Below are 18,889 nucleotides of genomic sequence, written 5' to 3'. Positions count from 1 at the left end.
GATAATTTGAGAACAAAAATAAATAAAAGTGTTTCCTAAAAAATAAAACTAAAACTATATATACAACCGTCGCACTACATCAGTTTTACAAGTTATTTTCCATTAGTATTGACAAAAATTTTGAAATGATTACAATTGTGTTATTATAGATTTGATTTTTTAACCAATCATTCAAATGATTTAACCATTTTGACCACTTTTTTATATAACAAGGAATGATGATTTAGTTTTTTGAAAATATTGACAGATAATTTAATTAATAATTTATATAGCCAAGAGAGGAAACGGTCTTAAGGGTTTTCTGGACACCCAGATCGTATGAATAGCATTGAGGATAACAAGGTCTATGGTAAAATGTGATGTTACTTGGCTTTCATTACTTTATCTTACACACTAGATATCACAATTTACATTTTTACATGTAGCCACATAAATATTAATACTACACTCTGCAAGAAACCTTTTGCTTTCTTCTGAAGCAATTTGATTGTTCATGCTTAACAGACTACAGATCCGTGAGCCCAATATGTATGCGAGTGTTGTTTTTTTAGGTGGGCATTTTTTTAAACACCTATGATGATCAATGAGGTCGGAAGTTGGGTGTAGAAGGAAAGTTACTTGATGGGGGTCCGGTCAACCCGACCTGTAACATATTACAAAAAAACGTTATTCTAGTACCGTAGAAAATAATAAAAAACATTTTTCCCCCACTACAGGCGGCTGTTCTCTGGTCTACTTAAAGTCAACTCAGTCTACTGGTGTTACTTAAAATAGTACTTAATAAACAATGCTGTAACTGTATGTGTGAATTGTGCTTTACTTAGTGTGAGACACATTTTAACACGTTCGCTGCTACGGACGTTCCGGAACGTCAAACGGACCACGGCGCTAGGAGCTAGGAACGTTCTGGAACGTCGCCGTTCATCGATGTTTAACGTTATCATGGATCAGCCAGCTCGTCACGAGCGTCCTATATTTCTTTGCTGCTCACAGGGATGTACTTTTCTGACAATAAAAAATATAGTTTCCCAAAATCACCAGGTTTTTTTGTTTACCACGGATCCAGGTTCCTTCAATTTGTCAACAATAACAATAATTGATTTTTTAGGAACTGGAATCACACCTGGAAACTTAATTCAAACCTTTTTTGTTATAGAAAGAATCATTTACTTTTAACGTATCAGCAATGAAGTAAAGTAAACGAGGTACCAACATGTAAGCTTGTTAAGTACTTAAAAAGTCTCTCACACTATTAATTTGGGCTGCGTTTGCAAAAACACCATGTATGATCACAGAGAAGTACAATCAGGGTGTCTAGTTTATTTCCATTATAAAATTCAAGACTTATTCCAGACTTTTCAAGACTAATTCCAGATTTTTAAAGTCTAGTTTTTTCAACAATTAGTGGGTGTTGATACCAAAATGTATCGATTCTCAATTCTTGATACCGATACCAATTTTTATAGCTTAACCAAATTTTCTAAATAATACTACACCCTGTCTTTGTCATAAAGTAGTATTATGATAATGTGGTGTTTTCAAGTAAAGAAATAATGCAGCAATAAAAAATTCTAACTAGCAAATTTGGTTTTTTTATCATGAAATCTTCCACGTACCGTACGTTTAGACATCATCATTGACTGCAGCGGTTACAGAAACGTGATCGTCGTCGTCCGCGATCACGGCAAAATCATGGACATTTCCCGCGGCCGTGTAGACATCGTCGTCTCCCGCGGTCATGGAAACGTCATCGTCATCTCCCACAGTCACGGAAACGTCATCGTCATCTCCCGCGGTCACGGAAACGTCATCGTCGTCGTCCGCGATCGTGACAAAATCATGAACATATCCCGCGGCCGAGCAGATATCATCGTCGTCTCCCGCGGTCACGGAAACGTCATCGTCATCTCCCGCGGTCACGGAAACGTCATCGTCATCTCCCGCGGTCACGGAAACGTCATCGTCATTTCCCGCGGCCGAGCAGATATCATCGTCGTCTCCCGCGGTCAAGGAAACGTCATCGTCATCTCCCGCGGTCACGGAAACGTCATTGTCGTCGTCCGCGATCGCGGCAAAATCATGAACATTTCCCGCGGCTGTTTAGACATCACCGTCACCTCCCGCGGTCACGGAAACGTTATCGTCGTCTTCCGCGATCACGGCAAAATCATGGAACATTTCCCGCGGCCGTGTAGACCTCATCGTCGTCTCCCGCGGTCACGGAAACGTCATCGTCGTCTCCCGCGGTCACGGAAACGTCATCGTCGTTTCCCGCGGTCACGGAAACGTCATCGTCATCTCCCGCGGTCACGGAAACGTCATCGTCGTCGTCCGCGATCGTGGCAAAATCATGAACATTTCCCGCGGCCGTGTAGACCTCATCGTCGTCTCCCGCGGTCACGGAAACGTCATCGTCGTCTCCCGCGGTCACGGAAACGTCATCGTCATCTCCCGCGGTCACGGAAACGTCATCGTCGTCGTCCGCGATCGTGGCAAAATCATGAACATTTCCCGCGGCCGTGTAGACATCATTGTCGTCTCCTGAGGTCACGGAAACATCATCATCTCCCGCGGTCGCGGAAACGTCATCGTCGTCTCCCGCGGTCTCGGAAACGTCATCGTCGTCTCCCGCGGCCACGGTAACGTCATCGTCGTCGTCCACTATCACGGCAAAATCGTGAACGTTTCCCGAGGCCGTGTAGACATCATCATTATTGGCTTTCGCGGTTACGTAAACGCAAGACGACGATCGCGGCAAAATCATGAAAATTCCCGACTTCGAAATAAAATTTAAGACTAAATCCCGACTTTTCAAGACCATTTTGAAATTCAATACTAATTCCCGACTTTCCCGATTTTCCCGACTACTAGACACCCTGACAGAAGAAACACGCTTATGGGACAACCATGCGCTTTCAGCTCTGGTATGTTGGTGCAGAAATGTATATGTGACGAGCAAGGATGAGTTTGATGGCGGGCACTGTGTGAAAATTCCTATCGCACAGGGTCTTGTCCTTCACCGTGAGCGTTGTAGTACGTGAGGGCGGTGCGGGACTTTGCCCTAGACACTTCCACTAAAGCTAGACACCAGTTAAGTGTACCATGGAGTGCATCCTCTGTTCCTTACTTCTCTGTGATACCATAAACCTGAATTGACATTTCATTATTTTATAGTAATTATTCATACTAAATGTTAAGAACAAAAAGAAAAAGTCTGTCATAGGCTAATAGGAATGTAAACTCATTTTTATGCTAGACCATCATTGTAGTACTTTTTATGAGATAAGCAAAGTCCAACTATACAACCTGTTATAAATTCTATAAACAAATAAAATAACAATTACCTTATCATTTATTTCCGGAAAGATAGTGCTGAGGTTGAAGTTAGTCAGTGTTGTGGTTCCTTGGTGGCTGGGAGAGGATGTTGAAGGAGGGCAGTGAGGGGGTATTGGACCCTTCGGTCTCACAGCTGAAGAATAAACCTGTGGAGTCCACTGGGGAGTGAACTCCTCTCTTCTTGGTTTGTTCTGATTTCTCTTGACAGAGCTTCTGTTATCCTTTGTAGATGTTTGACAGGATGTTGAGTGTTTGTTTGAACTGGGTGTCAAATTGAAGAGATGGTCCACGCCCAAGTGGTAATCACCTTCAGGAGTGAACGGTGCTGAAGAATAGTGAGAGTTTGGCGGGAAGTTGAAACAGTTTTGTGTCTGATTGAATTCGAGAGGTTGAACATTTTGATGTAAGAAATCTGTAGAAGGATAGCTAGAAGAAGAAACAACAGGCGGGTGACTGTACTGATTGACAAACTGGGGTATGTCAGATACATGTCCTTGCACAGGTGTAGGCTGGTCTGCTATTAGAGACTCGGCACTGTAACTTCCCTTGTAATGAGTGGACGATCGCTGGGACGGAATGGGACCTTGATTTCCAAATGTTCCTGGGAAACCAACGCCTGAATTTTGAACATCCTGATAAACTCCTACATCGAATTTCCTATTACCCATCATTCCAGGATTAGAATGATGGTAACTACTATTGATGCTGTTTGATGTTTTAGGTTTATCTGTTATGTGAATGCTTGTGTTTCGCTTCTGAGCGTTATTACCTTTGGTTCCTGATGGTTTTGTTGGTCTCCTCAAAGATTGATTTTGATCCGTTTTCACATGATCCACCAACTGGCTAACAGATAGGAAATTGGTCGAAGTATTTGTGCTTTGGTGGGTGTGAGTTTTTTGGCAATAATCAGTTGTAGCTCTATTATTTCTTCTCTCGGAATTGGGATAACAGTCCTTCTCATTATTTTTGGTAATTTGCTTTTGTGTTTCTAGTTTTTTCTCAAACTTCTTTGTTGGTGTTTCAATGTTGAAGGAAGTATTGGGCATGCTCATGTTTCTAAAGGTATCAACTGGTCCCGATGGAGTTGTTGTTCCCAAAGCTAAATCTCCAACTAACGTAGGTAAAGTTGAAGGTATCATATGACTGTCAATATGCGGTAACATCGGAATAGATGACTTGCTTGGTGACCATAGATAGTGATGTGGGTTTTGCTGATTGTTTGGAATATTGGCTGAACTTCTTGTTGGTTTGCTCATCGATATGTCTGGAAAAGAGGCAAAATCTAACTGCAAGTCTACTCCAGAAAAATGAGAATTTGAATAAAATGTTTGGGTGTTATTGGAGGTTGAAGTAGAGATGCTGAAAGGAGTTATATTAGTGGAGCTGTTCAACATAACCATGTTGTTTGAGCCTGAGGCAAAGTCCAACTCTTTCTGATGCTGGAACATGGCATCTGGAAGAACTGGGGCTACACCAGCATCCGGCAACAAAGGTCTCACATCAGGCGTTGTCATCCAGTTAACTGGTGCTCTCTGAGAATTGGTTTTCAGTTTCTTAGGTTTTTGTTCAGGTTTATAACTTGTGTTATCATTTTGGTTTGAATGTGGATAGCCAACTAAGTCTTGATTTGTATGGCTATTATTGAATTGGAAGTTAGAAAATTTGGGCAAAGCATTTAAGTTCGAGACTGGTTTCTCTTTTACTCTCTGATCTTCAAAATTCTGAGGACTTTTTTGTATCTTTGCTGCATTACTATAGGGCTTTTGAGGATAGCTACAATAGGGAGTTGTGTAATCCATTTGACTGGTGTTTGAAGTAATGGATGCAGTCGTCCACGATATCACATTGAAGTTGGATGAAGCCAAAGATGTTGATTTTGAACTATCATTTCCTTGTTGATTGTTAGATGAGAGATAATTTGTTTGAGGCAGCATAAATTCATTTCCACTTGAAAAAGAACTATAAGGATATGGTTGTGATGAAGAATTAAATATATTTTGAGGTCTGCTATCTTGGGTTTGACTTTTCTTCTCGTTCAGATTCATTTGTCTGTTTTCCTCAGAATTATTTCTGACAATGTTTTCTGAGAACTCAAAAGTCTTCTCCTGTATATTTGGAACAACAATGGAGGGTAATGGATAATTATTTGTTTTGACATTGGATTTTTTCTTTGTACATGGGTAGAATAAATCTTGCTCACCAAGCCCAACAAACATTTTTTTCTCTTTACAATTATTTCTAGCAAAATTCTCATTTCTCATCAGCTCATTGATTTCCATCTGTTGAAACTTGTTAAAGTTTTCCACATCTTTTAGCTGTTTTGAAGTGTTATTCTTGTTAGTATCAGAATGTTTACTCTGCTTTATCATGTTTTGGTTATTTTCAATCATCAAAGCAGTTTGATGGAATAGATCATTATTGGTGGATTCAATGTTTCCGATTTGCAGTATCGTGGTAGGAGTTGCATGTTGACTATCACTGCCCTCATTTTCTGTTATTAAATCTGAATTCTTAGATGTGGATACCAAGGGAAAGGCCAACAAGAAAGCAGCTGTTGGAGATATGGACTCTGGGTGTTGGCCTGTATTTGGGACCTGTAAGGAGGAAAGCAAATCATTTGAAAAGTCTGCGTGAGGAAGACTAAGTCTCATTTCATCCATATAAGAGTGACTCACCGGCATAAAAAGATTTCGATCTCTCAGCTCTGGGCATGCGTCTCTAAACAGATTATCTGAGCAAGTCTGAAGTCTATCATTTGGAAATAAACTTGTTAGTTCTTGGCTGTCATCTTGGATTAAAGATTTGTCACAAATTGACTTTAAGTCATCTGAAGGCTTCTTAGGCCCACTACTTGAGGTGTTTTGTTTTGCCTGTTGTTTACTTTCTTCAATGTGTTTTTCATTATTAGCATAGTTGATCTGCATGGAAGTAACTTGAGTCGACTTACAACTTTGAGCAACTGAGGTTTTCATCGTATCTTGAACAGGCTTACTAGAAGGGTCACTACTCTTGGTACTGTGCTGTTGATTTGGATAATTTATACTTTTAGTAGCATCTGCAGATGCATTTATACCGTTCTGGTTAGCTTTGGGGTCAATTCCGGCGTTGATTCTATGGAGACTGCTGTTCGAGTTTAAACTGTTGATCATACGAGTGTCTTGGTTATTAGGAAGAAAAGGAGACTTGGTTACATTCATGGTAAGATTGTTAGTGAGATGATTTTGTGTATGAATTAAATGCATCTGTGTTGAGGACGAGCCTTTTATTTTAGAACTTGCATTCCGATCCACACTTGAACAAGCTTTGAAGCAGAAATTTTCATTTGTAGGGATTGTATTTTGTAAGGCTTTAGTTCCATGTAGTTGTAGGTTTGGTTGATGTTGGTAGATTTTATTTGCGTAGAAGTTTGGAGGGTTTTTGACTTGGGCATTAATATCAGGAACGAGTTTTACATTATTGGAAGAATTTATGTTTTGGAAATTGAATGAATTATTAGTTTGGTTTGTAGAAACAGAAACCATTTTATTTGCTGAAATTCGTTGAGAACACTCATTTAGGCATCTGTCACTGTTGATTACTGGAGTATTTTTCAATGGGTTGAACTCAAGAGTTGGATGCTGTAAATTCTGTTGAGTACTAAAGAAAGTATTTCCGATGTTGGTATTATTGTGACCACTATTTGTATAGGATACACTTCTATTATTAAAATTTGGGCCTTTCAGGGATTCATTTATGGTGTTTGAATAAATATTTACAACTGAATGTTGCTGATCGGATGAAGAAAACGTATTTCTTGAACTAGAACCGTTCTGACACTGATCATTTACTCGGTTGTGGATATTTAAAGTTTTACAAGCTTCATCTGAGAAAGTACCAGTAACAAGTTGTTTATCTTTTGTTGATTTGTTGTCTTTTCCATCTGTCTGTGTTGCCATATTTTCTTTTACCCCCAAATTTAAACTCTTGTTGGGGGGTGTTTTGTTTTCATCACACATATTTTTGTTCGTATTCATATCTTGAATTTGCTTATTTTGTGATGTACAATTATTCATGCTAGATTTCCCAACTGATGCAGCATCATTATTACAATTAGACCTGGTTTGAATTGAGGTTTCACTTTTATCAACACCTAAATCGGAAGGTAATTGAATCGAGCTCCCATTCACTTTGTTTGTAGAATTGCACGTTTGTAAAGATGCACAAGCATATTGTTGTTTATCAGTTCTGGTGTTACTATTGAACAAAACATTTCCAAATTGTTGTTGTGCACCACTGTGCATGCTACTTTTGGGTGTATTCTGAATGTCTTGACTGAAAACATTACTATTATAAGAACTTTGAGCAATGTTATTTGTGTCTGTATTCTTATCGTTTTGGTTATCTAGGGAGTTGTCCGGTGCGGTTCTATTTTTCTCCCTGTTAACTGAATCATCAACTGTACAGACAGGCAAAATCTGATTGCCACCTTCAAAGATTTGCCCCTCCTTGGGCAAGCTGTTACTGGTAACTGAGCAGCTTTCTTCTGTCATTGCTACCAGACTAATTGTATAGCTATCTCTTTTGGGTTTCTGGATATTATCATTCTTTTTATCATTATTAAAATTATTGTTTAAATTCGTAGCAGAATTTTGTTTGACATTAATGTTTTCTGCCTGTGCATTTTCAGAAATACAGCCAGCAAGCGAGTCCGCAGTCTTATTACTCACAGTTTTATTCCTCACATCATCCATTGTGCTACTCATACTTTCTTTTCTTTTATCTGTAATTTCTGCAAGTCTGTTTTCAGTGCTTACTTTTTCTGTAGTGTTCTTGCAACTTGTATTACTTTCAGAGTGGTTAGACTTCTTTCCATGAGTGTGTGGTTCTACTTCATCTTGTTTAGCTTTAGAAACTAAATCATCCACAATTTTTTCTCCAAGTTTCTGATTGTTTTCTAAACTATTGCATTCATTCTTAGATTTATCAATAACTTCCGAAGATATAATTTCATCCGAAACCCCACATACTTTTGCTATTTTAGAACATTTAATGTTCTCATTACTAGTTTCACATTTTCTCTTCCCTGCGACTCTTGATTGTTTGGGTTTACTAGTCACACAAGAACTGTCAGCCACCATATTACCACTTAAGTTTTTATTCAATTCAACATGACCTTCCTTCAAATGACTGACTGTAGGATTATCCATTGATTTGTTACTGGGTAATTTATTCACCACAATAGTTTGTGAACACTTTTCTTTGTTTACCTTATTTACAACAGGTTTCTTCTTGACATCATTTTTGATGGCGAGATTAACAGTAGGATTGTTTTGTGTGGGTTTTGTTTCGGATCGGTGTCTGTGTGTGCTTATGGCTGGTATGGGCACTTTATTGGCAAAAGTGGTTTTTGTGATGTCCCTGTGTCTCGGTTTGGGCACGATTGCCCTCAGACCCCCTGAGGTTGGTGGTGGTTTCTGAGGAGGTCTGGTAGTTGTGGTAGTCGTGGTGGGGAGAAGTATTAGTGTAGGAGCTAGCACAGTAGGAGGTGGTGGGACCGGGACTATTCGACCACCTGGCATTATCAGAGTACCAGGGCCCAACGAGCTCAGCGTCGGATTGCACTGCAATACTGGCTGGATTCCTAAAAATAAATTGTGATTGTAAAGAAACATGAAATGTATAAAAATAGGTTCAAGGTCACTGTGAATTTAATTGACATTTACTAATTGACTCAAGAAAATTTCAGGTTAGGTATGACGAACTTTGGATATTTTGCAATTCATCTGACATGTGAAGTGAGTTTAAAAACAAATCATTACAGATAAATGTCAATTCCTTCAAAATTTACATTACTATTAATTGAAAGTGAAAAATAATTATGGAATTGGCCACTTAGGCAATTCTTACATTTAAATTTTTTTTTTTTTTTTTTTAGAAATCTTTATTGTTTTTTCCATACACAACACAAAATACATTTACACATGAAAAAAGAAAAAAACAATAACCACCTTAGGTTAAAAACCTATGTTGGTGGATTTATACACTATCTTATGTTCTAAAAATCGAAGAGGCGGTTTTGTCCGGTCACTTATATCACTTGGTTATAATATATACAGTGAGAGTGAGTTCTACACAGTGATCTTCTTTCTTCAGTACAGAGTAAAAGTCAATATAAATAACTAATGTTCATATTGTTTCTAAACTCCAGAATAAAATATCTTTGAAGATATTTGAGATTGAATATCTTTCTGCTGTCTCAAAAAGTTTTAAACCTGTTACCTGCAATTTTCAGATTTTTAAGGAAGACATATAATTTATATTTGATTAAATGTAAGTGTAGGCCTAATTGAGTACAGTAAGTTATTTCCAGATTCAAAATCCACCTTAATAGGTTGTTTTTTTGTTTAACTCCTTCCAAATTTATTATGTTAATAGGCCTATAAACACAAATTTAACTAAAAGCTCAACCATTTTATCCTGGAATCACACAACATACCTGTAGCCATAATTGGAGTTGGAAGTACATTCGATTTAGCCACAGTAACAATGTTTGTCTTAGGGTTGGACAGTACGATAGAGATGGTAGTCCCTGGCAATGTGACCGTACGAGACAGAACTAACGTATTTTGTACACCAGATTCTGTGGAGTTCTGTTTACTAGTTGGTGTTGCTGTACTTTTAACACTAACTGATATTTTTCCAGCACTATGAGTCCCATTTTGAACTTTTGAATTGTTTATTATCTTCACAGGATTGCTTAAACTGTTTAATACTTCAGGTTCACACTGTGACGAGGCACTCTGAACACTTAAGGTTTTGTTCAACTCTCTCAGAGGATTATTTGAACTATTCACGGACGATTTTTCACTCACACTTTTTGTACGGTTAGAAGTTTTTATTTCTTTTGTTTTACTCTTGTTCGCTTTACTGCTCTTTTTCTTCAAAGATGGCTTAACCTGTTGAACTACTTTAACTGGGTTTTCTTTTGTTTCTGTTTCACTGACTTTTTTCGGATCTGTAAATAAAAATAAGATGATATGCTGATTATTATTGGTCTTTTACCGGTTCTCTAAAAAGGAACTATGCTTTCACAAGAAAACTCATTGAAATAAATAGCCTAAGGCATTTTCCAATTATTATTATACTTTCTCATGAACTATTTATGAATCCAAGTCCATTACACTGAAACTTTGTCTTGACACTTTATGTTCATATAAATATCTGAATTGTCTACAATTACAATAAGAATTTCTTAACCTACTGGTATGCATTATTAAAAACCCTAATGTCATCTCATAATGCAATTTTTACTGTCACTAAACCGTCATTCAAGGACTTTACAATATTTGAGAAATTATCAAAAGTTTTAAATTTTCTAATTTTGAAGCATTTTAAAATTAAATTCTGTATTTCCAAGATGACATTTTTTATCATGACCTCTGAAGCAATGTGCATTTTTAGAAATAGTTCGAAAATATAATGCAAAAGAAATCTTTCTCATCTTTTTAGCATGATTTAGAGAAAGAAGTTTCAAAATTCCTAAATGGTTTGATTCTGGCTGTTATTTTCTTCCTAACTTTAACAAGGTGTTATTTTGAAACAAGTTTGAGATAGGAAGTTGAAATTTAAGATTTTTCTCAGTCTGGAGTACTATTGAACAAACATTCATGGGAATCTAAAATGGTCCAAGGTAAAATGACTGTTTGTTTAACATGAGAATTAGGCTCACCTACCAACTAACTACTGCACTTGTTAAGAAAAGTGAAGATGTGTTAAAATTACCTGCATCTGCCGATAGTTTTCCTTCCCACTTTTGTTGGTATGTCAGTGGGGCGTCTTGGCGGAGGGGGCGAGGAGGAAGTGATATTTTGGCAGTCTGCAGCAGTTCTGTCAGCTGTTTATTTCTCCTCTGTAAATCTTTTACTTGCTCTCTCAACGCCATCATTTCTGCTCCTGTTTCGTCATATTAATAAAACAAAACAATTCAAAATTGTTGAAAGCAAACTTTTTGCAGTTTATGGGAAAGAGGCATTCCTTGAGACATTTAACTTTTTCACAAATAATGTAGGCCTATGTATTTATTAACTTATTTAGGTAAATAGTTCCATTTGATATGGAAAATGCTGCAAAATGATACCTCTCTTATCTTTCTATTTTGATTCTGAGATGTGATAGAGTAGAGTAGTTGAAAGATTCACACAATGGGTTAATTCTGACATTACCTTTAAGGAGGTTTATTTTTTATAGCCTACTATTTGAGATATTACGTTGGAATTTGGGATTTTTCTTAGTCACTATGGGAATCACCAGAATACTAAATTTCATCAAGATCTGAGATGATCAGATAAAATGACTGTAGGCCTTTGCCCTAAATTCAACTTGGGTACCGGTAAGCTATTTTCATTCCAAATAATGAAAATTGTATACGCTAATGAAACTTAACTAGATACCTAAATCTTCTTCACATTCACTTACCTAGAACTTCATTACAGTTGGTTCCTAAAAGACTGGCATTTCTCTCTCGCAACTCTTTGACGTAAGATATAGATTTATTCAAAATTTCCAACTTCGTAAGGGTAAGAGTAGGATCATGATCAGGCAACAAGCGGCCCAACTCGAAAAAAGTCAAGTTCAAGCGTTCCCGACGATTTTTCTCCCACTCGACATTTTTACTGAAAAAAAAAATAATGTTTATGATTAAAAGTTTACATTAAAACTTAATTAATTGGAGCTTAAAACTTAATGGGTCTAGTTTTTAACTAACCTAATTGATAAAGCATTTTAAATCTGAATAAAAAACTGTAAAGCATTTAAATGATATTTAAATATTTTTACGCCACACTACACTATTTTGACGAACTTCCCACGCAAGGATTTAGTCTAGAAAACAGCTGTTTGCCGCCAGCTTTATCAAATGGGGTTTCATTACGTACTACTGTACTGTAATGAGTTTTACCGGACACCAATCAGCTGATTTATACTGTATTTGGGTGGCAATGAGTGGTTATAAACAAAAACACAACCTCTCTTAGAGGTTATGACTACCGGTAGTGATTTTTAGTCCTTTAGTTGGTGGTAATATATAAGAATTTGTACAGATTTATTAGTATGGCGTAAAGTATCGTACGTTACTCGTCCAAAATGTGTGTACCGGACTCGTATGGTAATCCCGTACACTCGACTTCGTCTCACACGGGAACGACCATACTCATACGGTAAACACTTATTTTCAGGACTAGTAACATAATACACCAAACCTGTTGGAACCTGTTGTTGTACCTTTAACTCCTTATTGCAAGTTTGACAAAAACGGTTTTCATTGGAATTCAAACCCTCACTCTACTGTCTTCTCAATCTACAGGTGCTGTTTTTTGGTTGTAACACCGTTATCTTGGTCTAATTGATCAAACTAAATTATATAAGGCAATTGTAATATTGTAAACCCATGCCCACAGGTTGTTGTTATAAGCTTGTCTCTCTAATAATCTAATCTCTCTCGGGGCGATGTCTACTTGTACCTGCGTCTAGTTGTACCTGCTGCATTTTGGTGACAGGCGTCTAGTTGTACCCCGTCCAAAGCTGTAGGGATAACTTGACGATGGTGCGACGTCTAGTTGTACCTACGTCTAGTTGTCTCTACGTCTAGTTGTACCTCTTAAAAATCTACAGGTACAACTAGTCGGAAACGCCACCGTCTACTTGTACCTCATACGTCTGCGTCTACTTGTACCTACGACTACTAGTACCTACGACTACTTGTACCTACGACTACTTGTACCTACGACTACTTGTACCTACGCCTACTTGTACCTACGTCTAGTTGTACCTGCGGCTAGTTGTATCTCCCCTTCAACTTGTCACCAGTTTAAGGGATTTATTTTATTTCTTTAAAAATCAACAATCTTACAACAATTTATTATAAACAACTTGCTACAAAAGCCAGGAAAATTTGGCTTGTCTGCAGCTCATTGAGAAACCCCTGTTCTTGATAACAACGTACTTGTGTCCCTTGGTCAGTCCTTATCCATATTACACTTTGGTTTTTCTTATTTCTTGTCAAGATCTGCTATCATTGTTTTTCCACTTAAACTGTACCTTTCTATAGAAAACTAACATTAACTAGCTTAAACAACAACTTTAAACAATTATCTTAAATAAATAAATTCAGAGTTTACAAAAACAAGTAATTGAGTATAATAAAGTGTTTTTGTACGGTATTAGTCACGGAGAATATTACAACAAGTTCAAATTAAAAATGTATATGTTATTCTTATGGATATTACGTAAACTGGTGTAGATTGGTAGTTGATGCATATACTTTGACAAATTAGTTTATTTCACACCTAACTACTAACTTTTCTCAAAAACACATCTTAATTACCTTCTACGCAAACGTAATTAAAGCTCAGTATTAAAATACCATTGAAAAAATAACCCAGATATGACTTTTTAGTAGCTCAAAAGTAGCTCAAAATGATTGGTCACAACACCACCTTCATATTTAAATTAAATGATCACATTTCAAAATGGCGGATCCAAGATGGCGGCTGAAAAAACTACATCCGTCATAACCATGTGAAAATGTGTCGACAATGAATGGTGGTGTATACTTATTTTTATCTAGCACTATTTTGAGATTATGGTCTTAGTTTGTTAATGCACAATGTTAAAATGCGCTAAAAATAAAGTTATAAAAGTCCTCATAACTTTAGAACGGATCAAGATTTGTTTTAAAAACTAATTACGGCATTGTAATCAGCGTACAATTCTAGTTTGAAATAACGGGTCACAACCCTACCTTTACATTTGAAAAAAAAACTTTGTATCCAATATGGCGGATCCAAGATGGCGGCCAAAAATGTATACCCAAGCAAAATGAAGTACTTACTACTCAACAATGATCTGACGTGGTCCGGAGATGATATCTTAAGAAATGTAGAAAAAAGTAGGGGGGAACTCATTTAAAATTCACCCTGTATAAATAACATTGAACTGATTAATTTAACAAATGATCATTGTTAATTTATTGTAACAATTAGGCTATGTACTGTACATTTATGTTTTATATTTATGTTTTATATGTTTGTTTTGTGCTGTATTTATGTTTTAGTATATATATATATACTGTTTAAATATTTATTTATTCAATCAATGTCCTGACTAATCAATACACAACCTAAACGATAATAACTAGAGATTTGATCATATTGGTTGTCATAGCATCTCTTTATAAGAAATCTGTCCGGAGTATGTGCAATTTTGGTTTATTAAACTTATTGGTAAATTGGTGTAAGATTGTTTTATGTTTATTCGTAATCCGGACGCATAATATCTACACGAAGTTGAAGCTTTTGCTTTGGTATTAAAAGTCAAGTAAAATAAATAAATAATTAAAATAAATACATAATTAAATAATCTTATAAATTTAAGAAAATGGGTTATTCGTTTGGCTCTGCTACCATTTTTATTATTGAGGTCTCAAATTAAAGGTATGCACGCACAGATTTGCCATCAAGCATCGGCGTATATTTTTCTATTATCTCACTCGGCTTGTACGTAAACGAAATTGCTCCCCATGTTTTTCTTATGGGAGTTAAATTTGGTTTTCATGATTTTCTTCGTTAGGCTAAACAAATCATGTTAACATTTTAATTTTTGAGTTGTCCTAATTCTTATAACGTAGTTTTCTAAAGTTATCTGTTGTGGTTGCCTAGAAATAATCGGACGTTTGTTTCTCCTTAGAAAATGTATTGATAATTATAATAGTGGTAGTAAATTATGTTACAAGTTACAAGACTATGACAAATTGCCAATTATTGAGTCAACTTGGTCCCCACGTACAGGCTTCGCATATGTGGGCCCTGTCGATTTTCAGAAATTACGTTCATTCTGTATCTATTATTCTTTTGTCTATCTATTGTTCTTTCTTTCTTGTTATTCATAATTGTAAACTAATTATGAAAATAAAATCAAAACAAATGGAACATATTCCAATCACATTTATTATTTACAGTGTATGTTAAATGGAGAAGTATGTGTAGTACATTGCATAGTTTTTGTCGAGTTTTCAACCGCTGGACCTCAACTTCATTGGTCATTGATCACTGGGAAATCCATTGTAAACTCTGGGAAATCCATTGTAAACTATAAGAAATGCACACTAATCAATGCAAATACTTTAAGGTTATGTGAAAAAATATTTAAAGGAATCAGCAAAAATAGTAATACATAATTGCTGGGCAGCGGTCTATTGCAATTCATTAGGGATATACTGCTTGTATATTTAATTATATATATAAATGTTTTAATTAAATAAGCGATTTTCGGTACTAGGGCTGGAAAATTTTAATCACAACTATAGCTGCCATTTCGACCCTGGACAGCAATGCGTAGCTTTCAGCCTCCAATTAACGTCTGTAAAACTACTAAAACATCGTATTGCGGTGAAAAATATTTGCCAATCATACTCAATCGACTCGGAACACTGCAGTTCCTGATTTAATGAAGGGTATTATTAAAAAGTACTCGTGCAGTAATCAATTAAACAGGGTAACGAATTGAAGGATAGATACAACTAGACTATAAGGACGCAAAATACGCGTAGGTACAACTAGACGTAGGGACTACTAGTCGTAGGGACTACGCATCCGTACAAGCTAGGTGATACTACTTGTCGGTGGAATACACGTCTAGTTGTACCTACGTCTACTTGTAGGTACCTACGTCTAGTTGTACCTACTAAAAATCTGCAGGTACAACTAGTCGGGTGAGCCACCGTCTACTTGTACCTACGTCTAGTTGTACCTACGACTAGTTGTCCCTAGGCCTCGAGGTACAAGTAGACGTAGGTACAACTAGACGGAGGGACAACGAGACGCGGTCCCATCTCTCTCTAATCTAATGCACTTAGGTTGCACCACATGTTGTGTGAGTTTGAATAAGTAACTGTCAAAACGAGCTCCGGCTCGTTAAATCATTTTGTTTTATTTCTTTGTTTGAGTCTATTCAAGTTAAATCGGTTCCGGCCGCGCAATGAAGCTTTTCATTTAATTTGTTTGTTTTGTTTTTGCTCAGGTCCGTGAAATACGGTACCTAGAAATACTATGTGTGGTGTTTAGTTATTAAACAAGGTTTATCATAATCAGCAGTAATTTAGCTGTGAGATATTTGATTTATGAAAGTAAGAGTAAATATTTGATTTATTAGAGTGAATTTAATTGTTTCTTGGGCTTCTTACTAACAAACATTCTTACATTTGTTTCTATTTCAGAAACGTAGGCCTACTTAACATTGTAGCTATTCATCGTATTTTAGACTAGAACCAGTGCACAGTAGTCATGTTCTATGTAGTTGCTTTAGCCTTATATTAATTATCGATGTGTTGATTATGTAAATTAATTTATGAATTGATCCTGCTACGAACACATTAACCAACGAAACTGCTACAAAGCTTAGAACCACACCTAGATAAGGATTTGGGCAAACAGACTGGCTTTGGGAATTTACGGTATCTGGCAGCGGCATTAGACAGTTGGGCCCCAACTTTTATCTCCGTTCCTCACCATTTCCTTAGTTCCTGGACTGTAGCTGTTATAGTGATCTGTGTGTTGTATGAGTTTTGTCTGCAGCTAACTGCTCTGGCTAGCTGTGCTGTAGTTTGCAAAGTATCTTTCTTCTTTCTCTATTAATTCGGGCACTCCGTAAATAAGATACTGTAGATATAAGTTAGTGTAAAATAATTCGGACACACCGGAAATAAGTTAGTTTATTAGTGAGAATTAAACCTACTCTTCCGCTAAACCCGGTAATTAGTCTTCAAGTGCTCAACCTGTGTGAGTGTTTCTCTTTATGTTAACGATCCCTGTCCACCCTACTCTGTATATTTGTCTGCACCTTTCCCTATTCCTACTCTCTCATGGGGACTAATCCACTGACCCCAAAAGAACTGTAAGATTTTAAACAGCTAAGATGCCCTCAAACTCTTTCTGCTCGGAACTATCTTCGAATCAAAATTTCCTTGTCTTCAATTGTTTCATGGCGATGATGAGGCACGGATAAAGCCAAGAGGCAAAAAACATTCCCGCCTGAGCCAGGAAAACGATTCTAGGACACAAAAGCAGGAAACACGATCCAAATAGGTACAGCAAATTCACAATCTTCAATGAATCAAGTAAACAATCCTAAGCCGTCCTTGAAAAGTTGAATGCAATAACTTAGTAAGACAAAGCTAGGTAGATAGAAGCCAGTCAGTGGTCGACTGTCGAGTTATGAAGTTTTACTTATTTATAAGTTAGGCCTAGGCTAAGTATTTTGAAATTGGATAAGGCTTACATCGACTTCATTGAGTCAATAAAATAACCTGAATGGTAAGGTGTAGAGTTAAGTTAGGAGACTGGACTAGGTTGCTGTTGCAAATTTGTCAGTTTTGGTGGTCTATGATGAGTTTGAGGGTAGACTTCCATATCTGTTGGCACAAACAACGGAATGAAAATATCAATCAATACCTATATTGTTTGGTTAGTTAGGTAAGGTTAACCTAACCAAACGATATATCAAATGAAACAATCAAATAACCAATATTTTCATTCGCTTGTTTGTGCCAACAGGGTACCATCAACTCTTAACCCCCCCACCGCCATCTAAAGTTTAAGTTGTAGGCTAAATATATGTTTAATTGAAGCAAGTTTTATTTTAGTTGTTTGACGCTGTCTATCCGGCCCTGGCTGGTCAAAGACTAAGAGGAGGTAATAAGGTAATAATAATAAGGTTAATAAGGAGTAAATAGGCTACCTAACCTGGGCTAGTTTAGGCCTAAATTTGGTAATTTCAAATAGGCCTAACTTATAACTTAATGCTTTGGAAAAAGAGAGAAACGTTATTCTATTTTACCACCATAACAACAGATAACTTTATCTTCAATCAAGTTCATCTAAATGTGGCCTAGTGTTGACCTATGTTCAAATTGAAATAGGCTAGGAAACAGAACTCTACCTATTTCTATCAACAAATTTCTAAGTTTAGAATACTTACACTCGTTTTAATCTTTTTACAGCACCCATATCGTTCAACTGTAATTACTCGTAAATCCTTTAATAAAACACTAATACTAAATAAAGCAAGTTTCACTTTCCATTTTTATAAGGTAAAGGTCTTGTATATTGGGCCTATAATTAAGAAACGTCAAAAAGTATGCTGTTTATTTATTTGTTATTTGTTTCTCTAATAATTCTTCTCTTCTAATAACTTTTTCTGAACTCAAAATTATAGTTTGGAACTTCTACCATGAAGCTTTGAACACTGAATTTTATGTACTAGAAACATTTTCTACTAGAATCAATGGTTATATAGTATTCTTTAGTCAATGTTTTGAGGCTTGCAATCGAAATTTCCCGTGCAATAATGTTAACAGAATATTAATTCACAAAAAAGTTATATAAACCATTTTAGCTGATCAATTGTACTTGCCTTTAAAGTATACAGTGCGTGAGATATTAGTTCGATGTAAATAATGTTTTGTGAGATGTTCCGAAACACAGTCTATATAGTGGCCTTCTAACGATCCAAACAAAATGAA

General features: G+C 36.5%; 1 protein-coding gene across 1 annotated transcript; it reads right to left on the bottom strand.

The window, feature by feature from the left end:
- Nucleotides 1-497: 497 nt before the first annotated feature.
- LOC129003150 (probable serine/threonine-protein kinase DDB_G0282963) lies at nucleotides 498-18,446 on the bottom strand. The gene is made up of 6 exons (XM_054431405.1): nucleotides 18,346-18,446; nucleotides 11,791-11,987; nucleotides 11,098-11,268; nucleotides 9,812-10,330; nucleotides 3,345-8,956; nucleotides 498-643 (listed from the first exon to the last, which is right to left on the bottom strand). The coding sequence occupies exons 1-6, from the start codon at nucleotides 18,372-18,374 to the stop codon at nucleotides 581-583; spliced, it is 6,591 nt and encodes a 2,196-aa protein (XP_054287380.1). The 5' UTR covers nucleotides 18,375-18,446; the 3' UTR covers nucleotides 498-580.
- Nucleotides 18,447-18,889: the final 443 nt, after the last annotated feature.

The sequence above is a fragment of the Macrosteles quadrilineatus genome, unplaced genomic scaffold, assembly GCF_028750875.1.
Source record: "Macrosteles quadrilineatus isolate MER2022 unplaced genomic scaffold, UCM_ALF_1.0 Scaffold_9__3_contigs__length_116548681, whole genome shotgun sequence".
NCBI lineage: Eukaryota > Metazoa > Arthropoda > Insecta > Hemiptera > Cicadellidae > Macrosteles > Macrosteles quadrilineatus.
Note: the sequence above shows the minus strand (reverse complement) of the source record. Positions and strands in the feature narration are given on the sequence as shown.

What these genes read in the sequence shown, in the direction of transcription:
- LOC129003150 (XM_054431405.1), bottom strand. Translation starts at nt 18,374, where the DNA reads ATGGGTGCTGTAAAAAGATTAAAACGAGT. An exon ending in CAACTGTAATGAAGTTCTAG is followed by an intron (nt 11,269 to 11,790) that starts GTAAGTGAATGT and finishes ATGACGAAACAG; the next exon opens with GAGCAGAAATGATGGCGTTG. An exon ending in TTCCGGAAATAAATGATAAG is followed by an intron (nt 644 to 3,344) that starts GTAATTGTTATT and finishes AATATGTTACAG; the next exon opens with GTCGGGTTGACCGGACCCCC.